The sequence below is a fragment of the Streptopelia decaocto genome (assembly GCF_964273445.1).
Source record: "Streptopelia decaocto genome assembly, chromosome: 2".
Lineage (NCBI taxonomy): Eukaryota > Metazoa > Chordata > Aves > Columbiformes > Columbidae > Streptopelia > Streptopelia decaocto.
Window position 1 is genome coordinate 22,980,637 of NC_138655.1, and position 17,257 is coordinate 22,997,893.

Sequence of the window (17,257 nt, forward strand, 5' to 3'; positions counted from 1 at the left end):
AGAAATGCTTTTAGTTAGTCATTGTGAATCATGTCTGAATACAGCTAAGACAGGGTTAACTGTTTTGGTTTCTTTTTTTAAGCTTATGGAACATTTCTGGATTTAATACTTTCAGTAGTTGCTGTTAAAATGTTAGGGAAAGACAAGTCTGAACAAAAATTTTAGATCTGGATCTGTACTCACAGTTCAAACCTACATCTAATGGCCTGATTTGGAGCATTCCCAGGATTTCAGAGAGTTATAATTCACATCTGTGTTTCTAACTCCTTCATGCATGATTGTTTGAATGTGCACTTTTGGAACAGGTCCATGTCTAATAGACTAAATTGTAGTTCCCAAATCAGAAGCCACATGGTATTGCTATATAGTTTTTTTAGTTTTTCTCTTATTACGTAGTCTTCAAATAAGGTTCTGTCAGTCCAGCACATTGGATTAATACAAAACACCAAAGTCCACACTTTCTACCTTCCTGGTAATAAACTCACACATTATGATTTCTACAAGTGATTTAGTAAAGTATTTGCTCAATGCCATGATGGATAATTCTCTGTCAAGTAATAATTTATCAGAGTGCTGGAGCAGACTGGAGTTATGCAGGACCCAGTAAGCTGTCCTAGTATGGTAAGGGTAGCCGAGGTATAGATGAGATTCTCTTATTTTTAATATTAATTGAACCAAGCTAATTTGTATGTCAAGCACAGCCTGCATTTACTTGGATTTTCCTCCATTTGTCTACTAATTAAAATATTTTAGTTTCTTGGTAACATATGTGAAAGTGTTGACAACAGCATTGCTTATTCCACATGTTAATTATGTATTTGTTCAGAGTATGCTGATGAACTGTGTGCATTTCTCATGTTAAGTTTTCATTTCATGTCAAAATGGAAATGCAGTAAGTGGATTTGTGCTTTTAATTTTAGATACTTCTTTTTCCTCTAAAAGAATTTTGTACATGATTCCTCTGTACCATATGCCTTTGAAAATCTTTTGTTGGCAATAAGTTTAAAAAGAAATTAATACTCGCTTCTCAGAAAAGGATTTCTGAACAAAGCAAAGCAATTGTACCATTAATGAGAAAGTTAAATGAAACAAATGACAAGGCAAGCAAGAAAAAAACACAACATCACACTCAAGGAATGCACAGGCACACAATAGCTTAGGCAATATTCCCCATCCATCAAAGTCAGTAAATACAGATTTCATTGGAAATATTAATTGTAATAGGCCACAGTGACTATGGCTTGGTAAACGCAATCAACAAGCTTTCAGCATTCTTACTAGTTTTCACCTGTAGGCAACTAAATGAATTTCATCCCAGCTGTGAGACCCAGCTGATCAGTGTTGGTTTTATAAACCCCAGTCCCTGATTGGCCAGCCACTCATTCCTAATGGGAATTGAATCTGCCATGTCTCTAGAGTAATTTACACCTTTACAGTTTTGTATGTGTGTATACATGTATACACATCTATAAAAATATTTACTTCACAGATTCCTGTGTGCTTGTGTGCATACATATACACACTATATACATATATGCATAAAATTATCTTGCTTGGTAAACTATTTCACTTTCACAATCACATAGGGCTTGATTTTGGTGTATACCATATTTTTCCTAGCACGCTTTTCCAACCGTTTTCTCCCGTGTATTTTTTTAAAACGAAGGTCGTTACATTTCATTAAACTGTTTGCGTTTGTACTCACTTGTATTACAGAGGATAGAGCCATTAAGCCTGCTATGTTGAGGGACATGGCTCTTCCCATAGGTCTGCGTGGCCGCTGGAAAGGAAAATAAATGCACTTTTGGGGAGTTCTTTTTCCTCTAGAAAGCATCTGCAAGAAAAAAATTAACATTCCCTCTATTTTTTCTCCCAAACGAGAAAGTAATTAACAGCATGTGTTGGGCCACTCACTAAAGACTACGATAAATGTCTTACTATTTTCAGGCTAATCAACTGAATGCTTGATCTACGAGAGAGTAGGTATGATTGTGTTCATCTTCCAGCTATGACCCTCCAGTTCAAAGATCATCTTAACTCCTGCCTGCCTGATCCTGAAATTTGCTGAATGTATTGAAACTTGTTCATTCACATCTCCGGCGGTGCTCAGCACCTGGCAGTAGCAGGCCTTCAGAAAGCTGTGCAAAGGACAAAACCAGTGTTCTGTTTGGGTTGAGTGAAACACCAGGACAGCACAGCTTTGTCACTGCAGCTGCACATGAAAGTATTTCGAAAAAAAACAAAGCAAAACAAAATCAAAACACAGAAATACATAGGCTTAGTTGGGCTTGCCAAGGTAATGTAGTGCTAATCACAGATTGCGTTCTGAGACAATAGTTAAGCATTGGAAACAACCTGCCCAGAGAGCTTTTGGTATCCTTATTGTCATCAGAGGGGTTCTAAAAACAGATAAGATACACACATCTGCCAGGAATCACTACGTATTTTCAGACCCATACTGGGGCAGGGGAATGCGTAGATGAACTCTGGAGGGACTTATTTTCTCTGAATCCATATTGAGGTTGTTCTGAATGCGAAAGCTCAGCCTCCGCTAAGGAATCTTACGACAGTCGAGGGCCGTGACACTTCATTTGCTCTGCACCCGAAACTCCCACTGAAGCCAATTATTCAATCTAATTTAACAAAGACCACAGCTTCTCTGGCTGTGCAATTGTTGGTAACCATCAACAAACTGATTCATCTACAGTTGGGCCAAATGTTACAAAATCTGTTTCTGAGTTCTTGTTTGTACCTCCATCATAAGATTACACCAAAATTAAAGCATGCAGTACTTGAACTAACTTCAAAGGCTGAGCTTGCACTTCTAGCTAGTTCAGCCTTTTTATTGGTTCATGTTTTCCATTTGGCTTCAACATCCTGTTCCTTACTGATGCCCTTCTAGAGTTTCATTTACAAATATTACGTCCCTGGTTAGTGAGCCATGCTAATTAATACTGTGGTGGAGGCTATGGATTATAGTAATCTCATGCCTCCTGCTTGGAAAAGCGCTGCAGTTTTTCCAGACGTTTACATGTCAAGCCGTATTGAACATGGCCAAATTTGTCTTAGGAAAATGTATCCTGAACTCATTTAATCAAAATATATTTAACTAAGGTTGCTTATGCTGTTATCTATTGCCAGTTTTGTTAATCATGAAGCTTAAAAATTTCAGTGCAGTAGAAACCTGAGATCCACAATTTCCTAATTAGATTATTTCAAACAAAACGGTAAAGTTAAAACAGGCTGGTTTAAGTATACATATTTTTAAAGGTTCATGCCCATAACAAGTTTGTTAAAACAACATGCACAGATGATTTTACTACTTTCTGGAAGCCTCACATCTCTGACTGCGCCTCACCTTTTAGCTCCACTGGGGGTTTTGAAGTCAGATTCTCCCTGACTGCTGGGGCTTCAAGTGTTGCCAAAGTTATGATTGTAAAGAAAAATGTACTATATTTACAGTACCATCAAATATGAAATAAAAGCTATGGAGACTTTACATGACATAGCCACCCTAAGTCGATAGGTTCTTCCAACACCAAAATAAACAAAAGCAATGACATTTTTTTAGGAAGAGGGAATATCTTTTATTAGACCAGGTGATGTAATTTGAAACAATGGACAAGCTTTCAGGCTCACAATTTGTTCACCAGGTCATAAAAAGGTCAAGAAATACATAATCTGTGGGGTACTTGTTATTTTATTTTTGTTTTTGTGTTCATGAACTCTCTTCGTAAATGGACACAAATTGGTTGACGTGACTGCAGTATGATACAAGTCACAACAAATGTGAAAGAGATACCCCACACTCCTTCTAGACTGTCATTTCAGACCCAGAAAGGAAAACTTGCCAACATCTCGTAACACTTACCATGTCATCACCTCGACATGAACTAAAACAGACTAAAATGAGGGGTTTAGAGACCTATGGGAAAAGGTCTAAAAACTTGCCACAGGAAACAGATGCAAAAGTGGCACTTTACACAAAACCCGGGCCAGTCTTTTTTGTCAGAATGAGCTCTGCATTGTACTAGGTACATAGAATAAAGGGCATAGATGTCTCTAGGCTAAATCCTACAGCTGCAGATGTTTAGGTGTCATTCTCTTGGGGTGCAGTCTCCAAGCTAAGCAAACGCCCCATCCTCCCTCTGCAGCTCACTCCTCTCAGAGGAGCACACGGAGCCAAGAGCTGCCCAGAGCAAGGATGGGGCCAAATGTGGCACCTCCTGTTTGAAGGAGGCTTCCCCACTTCACAGCCACTGTTTTACACCCACAGGTAAGTTGGTCTGTCATTTTCTGTGAGAATTAATTCCCTGAATGACATTACAGCTGTATGAACAGTAGCAGTTGGCCACTTTCTGCTTTCCTGGAGGTCAGATGATCACTGGTCACATCTAGGAAAAACAAAAGGTAAGAAAAGGCCTGGTCTAAACCCCATTAAGGTATGAAGAATACTGGTTGTTTCAATGGCTTTGGAGTACCGAAGGGTACCCCTGAATCTCCTGTTCAGACTTACTGTGATGCATCCACTCTCATGGAGACGAGCAATGGTAAATGTAGCAGGTGCTTGTGTGGACAGACTCACTGGGACTGCTGGGCAGGTCCCACAGATGTTGTCTGCCATATGACAGTTTCCATATGGTAGATGATGTTTGCAGCTAGAAAATTTTGCCTTGCGTGAAACTAAAGCATGTCACAGCACATCAACCAAGCTGTGCTTTGAAAAGGAACGTGAAGAGCTTGACCTTTTGTCCTCACGGTATGGTGTGGTCCTTGCCTGCCTTTCCAAAAGGCAGAACTCTCCTCCCACGCTGCTCTCACCCTGGACACTTTCTGGAGCTGAACCCAGGCCAGAACGCTTGTGGCCTCCACCTGTTGGGCTGTCAGTTGCTGAGATGGGATTGCGGAGACTGTAGAGACTGAATTACATGTAACAGTTTTATGTGTTAACTGGTTAAACTGTAGGTTGGAGTATTTGTCTGTAAAGGTGGTTTAACTCCACAGGTTCCTGGAAACACAAGGATGAGGAATAAATAAGCTTTCTCAGAGTAAAGCACCTCAACGTAAATACAGAGGAGTAAAGGAGCAGTATAAAACCATTGTCTTTGCTGACTTTTTTTCCATTGCAAACAAGCTACATAACATTTAAAAACACACACAACAGAAGAATCCTGGAATCATTTAAAGGGCTTTGAGAAAGGAACAGGGACTGGAGGGAGGTGTTTCTGTGGGTGTGTTTTTTTTCTTTTTCTAAGAAATCAGATGGAAATGTAGAATGTTTCTGGCAAGGAATGATGAAGTTAGACTTGTCTAAGTTAAACTTTAAGTAAGAGTGACAGATATATAGAACATTACTTGTTTAAAAATCCAGTTTATCTGAACAAGGTTTTCCTGTTGCTAAAATTAGCACTGCATTTGTTTCAGACAGGCCCTCCGAACCTGTAGGACTTCAGAGTGAGAAAAATTAATATAGAATCATACTCCAGAAAAGAAAGTGGGGAAAAAAAGTGTCACATGAATGTTAATGTCTCAGCTGTGGAACCTGGTGTCTTTTCTAGCTTTCGGGAGTGAATACACACATTAGCCATGTCTTTACCACAGGCTGGGAACTTGGGAAATAGTTGAGTGTCTTTTTTTAACAATAAAACTCATGATGGTACTAAACGTGGGATCACTCATGAAATTATACCAACATTTGATATGCATAAAAATACCAAAATCTGTCTCTTTACAAGTTGTACAAAACTTAAGATGTTGCCCTTCTTTTTGAGGTTTTCTTATTTCAGATGCATGCATAAAATCAACAAAGGCTTGTGAAATCCCTGTCCACTCCATTTATTCTGATTTGAACTTTTGCCTTTTTTTTTCTCCTTTGTTTAAAATGCCCTTTTGGAAGTACAAAAATATTTTTCTTCCCCCTACTAATTTTGACTTTTTCCATTTAGGAATAATTGATTCACTCTCATTTTTTGTACAGCTGCCATTCCAATTCTGTTAAATAACTTCTGGTGCCACAATATCTTTGTTTGTTCCACAGCACCATTGATTGATGTCAACACTGCTGTGGGAAGAGAGTATTTGATTAGTTAATTTCTGGCACAGAAACGGGAGAAGGAGCACAAATGTATGCATTTTCATATGTGGCACAAAGCACTGTTTAATTTTTGTTTCTTTTGTGATAGGTAGATTTTATAATAAAGTCTTTAGGAATGCAGCTGGGGAATGCTGATGTCCCATGTGATCTTCTTCCAGTAGACTTTTGGTTCTAATTTGATCCAGATTATGATTATCTAAAGACTTTTTGTGGCATATGCAAAATCACTTGATTGTCACAGTCCTGTTCCTAGTCGGCTCCAGTCCACACCACAGAAAGTACAGTCCCAAGTATCACAGCTGGCACTCTTTGTGGAAAAGACAAGGATTCACTGCCTGAATTTTCTGTCACTGAAGTCAGAGGTAAAGTTTATTGCACATTTCAATGAAGCACCAGCAAGAAATGATTTAGCATTAATGCCTTCCTCTGCTTCTTGAAAGATGATCCCTTTCAAGGACACTGTGCAGAGGAATCAACTGTTGCTGGTGCTACAGTATTTTGGAAAAGAGGACTGCAGATTCTAGTTTGGGAACTGTGACACCTTTTGAGCAAACAGTCCTGATATTCACATCCAAAAGAAAACTGGAGCAGGTGCCAGAAACCACAGGGACTGGGTGGGCTGGGAAGGAGATAACTGCTGTCGTCTCTGTATTGTATGTCTCGGTGTTTTCAGAAGGTTTATTTGCTTAGTTGCATTTGGATGCATGGGGTCCACTTGGGTTCAAAACTGCATTCAGCCTTATAATCCATTCAGAAACTGGAGTGATAGGAAGCAACTCTGTGCACTGACTTAATGGAGCCGATTATCTCTGCTCTCCTTCCATGGCTCTTCCTCGTCTATCCTTTTTTTATCCCTTATTTACACAGTCCCAAACTGCCCTTTATACAGAACAATAAGGAGTTGGCTGTATATTCCACAGTAATGACGTCAAAGAATAATAACAATTAGCACTTCATTTAGCATCTTAACTATAACACAAAGATGCCTAGCCAGCAGTATCTCAGGCACATGGGGAAACTGGTCACATAGAAAAGAATTTAATGACCTGGCCAGCCATGAAGTAAGCTATTGAAAACAGCAATCAAGATTTTTTTATTTGCAGATCTAGGTCCATCCACCAAAATATTCCGTCTCACCAAGACTGGCGTTTATAGGAAAATTCCTCATATATAATTTACAACTATAATAGCCACAAAACCTGCTATGCATTTATTCCAATTAATTTTGTATCCTCGTTTTCTGACATTGCGTAATACGAGGGCAAGTTGAGTGGAGCTTTTAAGATCCCCTAGACAACTGTCCCTGCCATTTCTTTCCTGGTTTCACCCAACGACTGCACGAGCTCACCTCAGGAACAGCAGCACCCTTGTGAGCCCGGCTGTTTCCTTAGACCCCCCCCATCATGTTATAGATATATCTTGTCATTCTTTCTGCATGACATCATTAGCATTTGGCTTCTCGTGTTAATCCATACGGGAAAAGCTCTTGGACAGACAGTCTTCATTTCAGTCTCAGCTATTGTAACAAACTTGTCTTTGGTTTGAGGAACATTGTCCAACTTGCATCTATTCAGACTCCTGCTGCAAAGACCATTCTCCCAGCTTGTAGCCATGGCTGTATTAGTTCTCTCTGCACTGTTCTGCTGACACTTTCCTCTTCTTTAATCCTATCAAGGGAAAAGCAACTTCTCTTCAGGTTTAAGGGCCCATCTTCTCCGTCCTTTGATGTCAGGATCTGCTGGCTTTGGCAAGGGACTACAAGGCCTGAATGAATACCCAACTGCACAGGAGGGCCTTCAGGTTTTTAAACCAGGAATTTATAGCGTTTACTGTAAATCCCAGAGAGAGTCCCAGGAATAAAAACAATACCACACGCAGGTGGCAATGAGGAGGAAACCACATGTATGTGCCTGATCTCCAAGAAAGGTACAAAAACTGGCCAAGGCATATATAGAAAGGATTACATATTGCTTAATTTGTTTCTAGGCTTGGCCAGTCACTCTTAGAAAACTCTATACAGACAATTATTTAATGTATTCTGGTATTGCGGCCGTTTGGGTTTAACGGCCACTCTTGAGAGCTGGAAGCGCCGCGGAGTGTGTGGGTCGGGCAGGGGCGGCAGTTTGTGGGGGAGGTGATGGGCGGTGAGCACTCAGCATTGCCAGGGCTCTGTGCTCTGCAAGGGCCGCGGCTCGGCCTGGAGCAGCCCGGCCCGGCCCGGCCCGGCCCGGCAGCTTGGCTGAGGGCGCTCCACGCACCGCCCCGGCTCTCGGTGCAGCCGCAGTGGGGAGAGACCAGGCGGCTGAGCGGCGGGCAGCCCGGCCCGCGCGGTGCTCGCTGCGCGCGCCGAGGGGCGTTAGTGCCCGGGAAGCCTGAGGCGAGGGAAGGGCCCTCACTGAGCCCCCCCGCGCGGCACTGCCGCCCTGGGCGCCGTGCAGGTGGGCGGCACGTCCCCCGCCCTTGACTCCGCTCAGCAATGGCGAGGCCGGTCGCCCTCCTGCCAGCACAGGAGTCCCGCACAGGAGTGCCGCGCAGGGCCACACTCTCCTCTCCCCTCCCCCGGCCCGGCAGTGCGCGCATGGCCGGGTTTGAGCCCAGCCGCTCGCCGTAGCGAGGCCGCCGCCTCCGGCGCATGCGGGGTAGCGGGGCCGCAGAGGGCGCCCGGCCGGCGGCGGGGAAGGACGTTGGAGGGTCCGCGCTGAGGTGAGGCCGCTCCCGCGCCCCCTCCTCCCGCCGCCGGGTCCCCTGTCCGCCCCTCGCCCCGCGCCCGCCCGCCGCCCCCGCCCGCAGCCCCGCGGCGCTTCGCGCAGCGCGTGACCTCTGCGCGTCCCTCAGGGTGGCGGGACGGGCCCTGCGGCGGCCGCGCTGCGGGAGGGCGGCGGGGGCCGGAGCGCCGGCTGGGAGGGGGGGGCTGGTGCGGGGTCTGTCTCAGCCCGGCCCTGCGGCGCGGCCGGAGAGGGGCCTGTTTGCCGCGGTTCCTCCTGAGGGGAGGCTGTGCGTGGCTGCGGCAGCACCGGGGACAGCGGGGCCGCCGCCTCCCGGGCTGTGCCCCGCTGAGCGGCCTCCGGCCTCCCCTGCTCGGTGAACCCTCGGCTTGGCTCTGGAGAGAGCTGCCTACTTCAGGCCTTGCAGGTGTTTAGTAAAATCTTACCAAATAGAAAAAAAATAAATCACTTAATGCAATAGGGTTTCCAGTTATTAAAAAAACCCCAAACCATGAACTAGTTTAAGAGGCATGTGCCTTTTGCTTAGAAGTAAATAAAATGTGACAAGTGTTCTGAATGACTTCTGATATGAAAACCAGGACAGCAGGCCTGAAATGGTACATGATGCAGGGAGGGGAGGATTCAGTATGAAGAGTGAAGGTCAGTCTTCATTTCTTAAGTACTGGATGTAAGGAGTATGAAAACTTACTTAGATTTAGGTCATAACTAGGTTTTCCTTGAATGTCGTCCCTTAAACATTCTCATAGAAAACTCTAAATAGAGAGGAGTGCTGTTTCTTATGTTGGGAGGATTATTATAGAATCATAGAATTATTCCACCTGGAAGAGACCCTCAGGATCATCGAGTCCAACCATAACCTAACTCAACTCTAGCACTAAACCATGTCCCTAAGAACCTAATCTAAATGCCTTCTCAACACCTCCAGGGATGGTGACTCCATCACTTCCCTGGGCAGCCTGTTCCAATGCCTGACAACCCTTTCTGTGAAGAATTTTTTCCTGATATCCAATCTAAACCTCCCCTGGTACAACCTGAGGCCATTTCCTCTCATCCTGTAGCTTGTTGCTTGGGAGAAGAGACCAACACCCTCCGTGTTACAACCTCCTTTCAGGTAGCTGTAGACAGCAATAGGGTCTCCCCTCAGCCTCCTTTTCTCCAGGCTGAACAGCCCCAGTTCCCTCAGCTGCTCCTCATCAGACTTGTGCTCCAGGCTCCTCACCAGCTTCGTTGCCCTCCTCTGTACTCTCTCTAGCACAATCTTTCTAGAGTAGAGTTACAGAAAATTGTTTAAGTAGAGCTTCTTGTCCCACAATTCTCTTTTCTCTCTTTTTTTTTTTTTTTTTTCCCCAGGAAATATAATCACCATGTCGTCTGCACTGTTGCCTAAGCCACAAATGCGCCGCCTTTTGGCCAGGCGGATGAAGTTTCACCTGTTTGGGGCATTTTTTGTGTCTGTGGGATGTGCGGCTTTATACAAGGTGAGATCTGTGGTCATTCAGTTACTAACTGGAGTCATTAGAGTGTTCTAAGAATTCATAATATTTTTTTGTTGAGATTTGTTTGAGCTGTTCATCAGAAAGCTTTAGTAATATATTTTTGTAAGCATATTTCCAGAACATAAATAAATCTTCCTAATCTTCATTTGAAGAAATTATATGAATAACCTGATGCTTTAAGCTGTGTGATCAAGATCACACAACTCGTGACAATCTAGTCTGAGACTACTCTGGATCATTCGCGCGATTGCTGCCCCTTAACTGTAGACAGTCTGTGTCTCTCTCTGTCACGGTATCTGAGACTCAAGAGAGTTGTCAAAGTCTTATTTTAGAAAACCTGCTCATAAGCAATTTAGAAAAACCATCCATCACACGGAAGGTATCAGTGTGGGGAAGGCTAGTTATGGTCCTTTTGTCCTTTCTTTTGAAGTTGCATGTGGAAATGGAGCATTACATTAAAAAAACAAAAACAAACAAAACCCCCAAAATAACAAAAAAAACACCCAAACAGTCCACTTACAGATTGGAGTTTGTTTTTCATGGTCCTTGAGAGATTTCTGACAAAGATAAGAGTGGTAATTGTTCTTGAGTGCTTTTACTAAATAATTCTTGAATCTCAGACATAGAGCAAGCAACACAATTTGAGTTACTGTGGAAGAACTGAGTCTTGGTTTGCCCATTGGACTGACTCAAATACTATTTGCAGTGTTTTAAGTACTTGAGAAGTTATTGATAAAAGTGACTAGAAATTAAGTTAATTTCAGGTTGTTAATCACAAAAATATCACAGTTGACTTAAACTTCTCAGAGGTCAACAAATGTCTGTCAGAAACAATAAGCTTGGACAGTTAAAGCTCAACATCTACTTAACACATCTGTTAAGGGGTAGGCAAGCTTGTTTCTGGTCAGACTTGAAATACTTTTTTTCTCAATAGTCTGTGGTTTTATACCAGATTTGGCACCCTCACATTAATACCCTAGTAAGGCAGCAGACCATATTTAGAACAAGTAACATGGATCGCGGTAGTGACTGACTTCATTATGTGTTAGATACTGTTGGACAAAGACCTTGGACTTTCCTTCACATTTTTGGGGTCTTTTTGAGCATATCCTTGTGCTTCAGGTGCATGAGTATCCAAGGAGTCAGGATTGTGTCTTTTTGTGTTGGTGAGCTATAAGATTGGCTTGGCAGTCTTGTAGAATTTTACCAGACTTGTGTAGTTGATGTACAGTGTAGTTCAAGTGTAAGACGTTGTTTTAGGATGCTGGTTTATCTGGAGTTATAGTTTGGCAGCTGCCCACAGGCACGAAACTTGCCATAATGGCACGTTTCCCATATAAAACTATGAGCAGGGGGGGACATTGGGCCCGTGCATGTCAATAGAGGTGGAGTGTTTCTGGATCTGAGCACTGTAATGTGCCGTCTTGTAATGGACTTTCTTTTTGAGGTTTCACTACAGCTGTTTGTTTTCCCGACCAATGATCAGGTAGCCTGAACTGTGGATTTGAACGTGAACAAAGTAATGTTTTACTAATTTGAGGTAAAGGCTTTTTAGACTGATAGCCACTGATACAAATCATAGTACTAATAGAAAAAAATGTTCATAAAGCTGTGCGAGCTTTAATTTTCCATGTGTTGCATTCCAGTTTGGAGTTGCTGAGCCCAGAAAACGAGCTTATGCAGAGTTCTATAAAAACTATGATCCCATGAAGGACTTTGAAGCTATGAGAAGAGCTGGTGTGTTTGAGTCTGCGCCACCCAAATGATGGTAACCTGCATTTACAGGTAATAAGCTACTCCGCATTATAGATTTTTCCAGTGAAACATTGTGCTTCTATTTGGATATTCTTCATTTTTCATCAAACAGAAAGGTGCTCCCAGAGAAAAAAAGATACAAATTGCACTTGAGAGACCTCTGGGTGATAAAAACCTGAAGAGGGGTGTGAGGAGTAAGGGCAGAACAGAAAGCTGCAGAATACCTTTTGGGTAATTTGTTTAACTGGTGCGATACAGGAGAATCGCACAGCGTGATGCCTTTCCTTCCTCACACGGCTGTGGAGAGGAGACAAAGCTCTTGTGTAAGACCTTGAGATTTGCCTGATATCACTGTTATGTTGATGATGACAGATCTTGAACTGCTCAGGTTTGGGCCATCTATATCTACTCATCACCTGCTTGTGGTGGTATGGTGAATTGGACCATGGAGGGGCTGTTTTGCTCTCATGCATCTTAATGTAAGAGACAGAGGCAGCTACCACAGATCCTCTTGTCTTTTGAAGTTGGTGAGAGGGGAAGATAAGTAGTCATGAGGGGAAATATATTCAAATACATATATATATATATATATACGTAAAATCGCAATGGCATACACAGCTCTGTGTACTAATATTCAGATTTTTGCCATACTGAATTAAGCTTGAATAGAACTTTGTTCACAATATTGTTTTCCTAGCACTTAACATTGCCTTTTGTTTGAAAACTACCAAACTTAGTTCTCCCTTAGTTATTGTCACAGTACCAGGAAAGAAAGGGTCTTGATTTCAAACTTGCCATAGTTATTAATAAGCACACTCACTAAACTGCACAAGCTCATGATGTGACAACTTAATAAAGAGTTCCTCCCCCTTTCTTCATCCAGATTTCTTACATTGAGTTCTCTGCTTCTCTTAAAATGACTTCAAACTAATCCAGAATGATAGCTTTTTCATTCTTTTGGAATGTTTTCATATTGTGATCATTATGTGATAATCTGTGGCTCTAATTATCCTGGCCAGCTGGATTTTCTCAGCCTGTTTGCTTAAAGCAGCAAGATTGAGTAAAACATTTGTACTTAACACTGTTAATACTAGATTTGGTTGTGTGACAATCTACAACTACCTGGTTTCTGCATCACACAATTAGATGAAAAAAACAGAGCTCCAGCTCTTCTAACAGATTTTAAAAGAAAAAAAATGTGGCAGTCCCCCTGCCTTCTCTTTTTTTTTTTTTTTAATTTTTGTGAGAGGGAGAAACTTCTGTTCTTTAGCTATGACTGCAACGAAGATAAGTAATGAAATGCTAAATTTACTTGGCTTTAATTTTGGTGATTCTGCCTCTGGAGCAGTCCTACTGCTAATATATAGGCACTAATAAACTTTCTTAGACACTGGAATTGCATTCTTCAGTCAGGTGGCCTTCATCAGAGTATTCTGAAAGGCCATCTGGTGGTAAAATCATTTGAAACAAACACTCTCAACAAGGATGCATGTTGAATATTTAATTGGAATCATGAGCAGGACTTTTTTCAGTGCAAATAGAGCACCACTGTTACTTTATGTTCCCATTTGCAGCTTAAAAAGAGAGTTGCACATTGTGTGCACCTGTTAAAATGAAATGTTTCCTAAACATTTCTTCCATTCCTTAATTACACCAGCTCAAAAGAAAATGTGAAAGACAAATCTTTGTGTGATTTTGTTTGAATGCTGATGCCTCTTATTCCTTAGCCTAATTATATAAGAACTGATATTTTTCACTCCTTCATAGTAGAAATAAGTTTGATTTGTGCCTGTACATGAATACATAAATAGAAAAAGAGGAAAACAATGCCAGTGTTTCAAATGTTCTAATAAGACTGAGAAGAACAAGTACACAGAACAGATGGAAACCATTTTCATTTGCCGTAGTTTTAGCTGTGGAAGTTAGATGGAAGTTGAATTTGATGCTTTTTTAAAGGGTACGGTGGTCGTGCACGCTCTACATCTCCCATTTATTGGAATATATTCTGTGTGTGGCAGTAAGTAACAGTGGTTTCACCTCATTAAGTGCCTCTTTGAGGAAGGGGTAGGGTAGGCGGGGAGAACCCCTGAGGTGAGGTGTGTGTTAGCCTGGCACTCCACACCAAGCATGTCCCTGCTGGCCATGTGGGCGGCTTGGTACCTCTGAGAGAATTTACACTGTTGCATTTACTTGGCACGGGCTTTGTGTGGTGATAGTGCTCATGGAAACAAGTACAAGTATAAATGTGAGGAGGGTCCCACCTGTATTGTGCAGTGTGCTCAGTGATCGCTAGAACAAAGAGGCGAGCTAGGAGTTTGGTGCTAACCACTTGCATGACTCTTGTCATGGAGCACAGCTGGTCTTGGATTTTGTTCAGTGTAAAGAGAAGCAATTTGAATTTGGTTTTCTTCCTTCCTTGGTAGGTTGCTGACACCACTTGTTTCCTCTCTGGCTCTGATCTGAAAGCTGCATTCCTTTCTCTTTCAGGCCCTGAGCAAGACTGATTCAGTTATCAGTGCAGCATGTATAGTGAATGTGACGTGCTGTGCAGTATTGTCCCAGCTCTTGATTTGTTCCATGTTTCACTTCTGTTTGCCACATGAAGGGTGTGTGAGTCTTAAACCATCAGGAAATAACAGGGGGAATTCCTCTGGACTAAACCACCACATAAACATTTCTCTCTGCAGCATTGCATTCATGCATACTAATATGTTTACTTAGAGCATGAAGTTTGTCTAGCATAACTTAATAATTTTTTTTGTCTTGCAGATCCCCTTCAGTCTAAGGAGACTTGATGACCGAACCGTATTTGTTCACTGAATTGTGAAGTGTAATACACTTCAGTGCATGGCACACGCTGATGTAACTCAATAAATCAAATACATGTCAGTGGCGCTTAGTTGTCTTCTTTAATGTCGAAATGCTTAAATGCTCAGATGCTGGGAAGAGCGGTGGAAAGTCTTTATGAATTGTTCAAGATGAATAACTCTAGTTTTCTTTCCCCCCAGGAATTACTTGCAGCTTTGTTTTAGCCAAATTCCACATTTGATAACAAAGTGTATCCCTAAGCAGTTACAGCTCGGTTGTCTTTGCTGCTGATGGGAATACGCGAGAGGATAGTTGTTACAGGAAGGGAGAGGCTGCATTTCTGGAAGGGTGTGTGTTACCTCTGGCTTCAGAAGGTGAACTGACCTTGGGCTGAAAGAATTTGGAGAGAAATTTGGAAATATCTGAGCCAACCTTCTTCATCCTTTTCTGCAGCCATCATGGTATTGACTTCCTTACAGCAGGAAACTGTTACATCAAGGCTTACTTATAAACTACGCAAATGCCCACCCTGTGCATGGTGTGTAACTCAAGTTGGACAATGACTCTAAACTGCAGGTACGATCACGTGTATTGGATGTGCAAGGGGAATGAGGGTAAAAGCAGGCAAAAAAGAGATACTTATTTTAGGATATTGGGGTAATGAACATCTTTGCATCGTGCTTTTAGACGTGTATTATTATCTCCTTTTTAATATCGTCTGGAAGGAATCAGCTAAGCATAGTTCTGACCTCCGTTACATCCTGTGCAGTCCTGGTGCTGTTTTTCTGCCACCATTGGGCAGAGCCTTTATGCATGGCCTGTTGCTGAGGCGGGCGCTGGGGCTGCAGCTGCTGGCCATGGGTGCTGGGAGAGGAGTCAGAGCTGATGGTGTGAAAGGAGGGAGGGCTTCTGGGGAGCAGCAGGACAAATTAAGCCATCTGTGTTGTATTTTCAGATCTTCACTTTGAGTCCTGTCTGGAGTAACTCTTATTATTTTAAATGGCTCATTAACTACTTAACACTTAATAGGTATCCGCGAGCGACATTTGAACTGGTGAAAGCACGTAAGTAACGTATTTGATCTGGAACACTATTACAGAGCAACATGCATGGGATTTTCTTTAAACTTTCCATACAGGCAGTGCTTCCTTTAAGCAAAGAAAGAATTTGACTTTAGTGGTGGAGGGGAAACCATCTAGTAATCAAAATATCCCTGCTCTTATAAATGTAAACCAAAGCTTAACAATAGCAAATGATACCCATTTATCTTCCCAGTGTACAGTATAAACATTGTATGCCATTAAGTACTGACTAACATTTTCTCAGGCATGTCTGCAGGTTTAACTAGCCAGGGGTCTTCAGTCATACTGACAGCTCCTGGGCAAAGCAACTTGCTACTGCCAGGTGTGCAGGATAATAGGCCTGACTCCCCTTGCAGTTCTACCCCAGTTGATACGAATTAATTTACTTGTACATTTTCTTCTAAACTATTAAAGCCAGCAGCAGTTATTGTTGTAGTCTGTGTTCTTTCACTTTTACCATGCAGTGATTTAAAGAAATTAAAGTTTTGTGACTGACAATAGATAGCTCTCTGACCACACAGCAGAGCTCAAAGATTTCTCTCGCTGCGTGTATTCAGTGTCAACAAAGAAAAAGGTGAGCTCTAACTTCTGTGTCTCTACTTTGAGAGTCTCTGGGTTATAATTACTGCTTTCTGTGTATATTATGGCTTCACAGAGGCTGCAAAGTGCTTCCTTTCAGCAGGCAGTGCCACCCAACCCAGAGCTGCTTTCCGCTGGAGCCGGGAGGGTGGGCACAGCTGGGTACCTAACCTGGGCATGACCTCCTTGTCTGAAATCAACACCAACCCACCAATTTTGCCTTTTTTTTTTTCTCCATTCTTTTTTTTGCCTTTGCCAGCAAGAGTTCAGCTAATGCTGTCTGACAAACACTTGGAGTGGGGTTTAGCATAGCACAAGAAGATCTGTATGAGTGAGTTAGCCCCTCATCAGCTGCTTGTTCCTGGGTCTGCCATGTTCTTTCTAGGAGATGCAGAGATGAAAAAACAAGCTTGTCTGCTCTGAGGCCATTTGCAACTGTCAAAGTTTTTTGCAATATTTATGTATGAAATAATATATAAAACAGAATTGTTTGACCTAAACTACTTTGGGAAAGGTCTTGCCATGAATAAGCCTGACCATGCTTTCAAATTTTTTGGCTGGCTTACTTTATTCTCAAGTGTTTGAGGAATGATTGATAGTTTTGGAAGCAAACTAAAATGATAGATTTGAAGTTGTGAGCTCTCCAGGTCTAAAGAGCATGATGAGAGTAGGCATGTTTTAAGAGTACACATTGGAGCGCTTTAGCAGCTAAGTACA

The 17,257-nt window shown here is 42.3% G+C and overlaps 1 protein-coding gene across 1 annotated transcript; it reads left to right on the forward strand.

Moving 5' to 3' along the window:
- Positions 1–8,651: 8,651 nt before the first annotated feature.
- On the forward strand, positions 8,652–14,965 carry COX6C (cytochrome c oxidase subunit 6C). The gene is made up of 4 exons (XM_082047169.1): positions 8,652–8,797; positions 10,171–10,298; positions 11,963–12,101; positions 14,841–14,965. Exons 2-3 carry the CDS (start codon positions 10,185–10,187, stop codon positions 12,080–12,082), a joined length of 234 nt encoding a protein of 77 aa, XP_081903295.1. The 5' UTR covers positions 8,652–8,797; positions 10,171–10,184; the 3' UTR covers positions 12,083–12,101; positions 14,841–14,965.
- The last annotated feature ends 2,292 nt before the right edge of the window (positions 14,966–17,257 follow it).

Coding starts and splice junctions, on each gene's coding strand:
- COX6C (XM_082047169.1), top strand. CDS start 10,185: ATGTCGTCTGCACTGTTGCCTAAGCCACAAATGCGCCGCCTTTTGGCC. Junction 10,299..11,962: donor GATGTGCGGCTTTATACAAG/GTGAGATCTGTG, acceptor GTTGCATTCCAG/TTTGGAGTTGCTGAGCCCAG.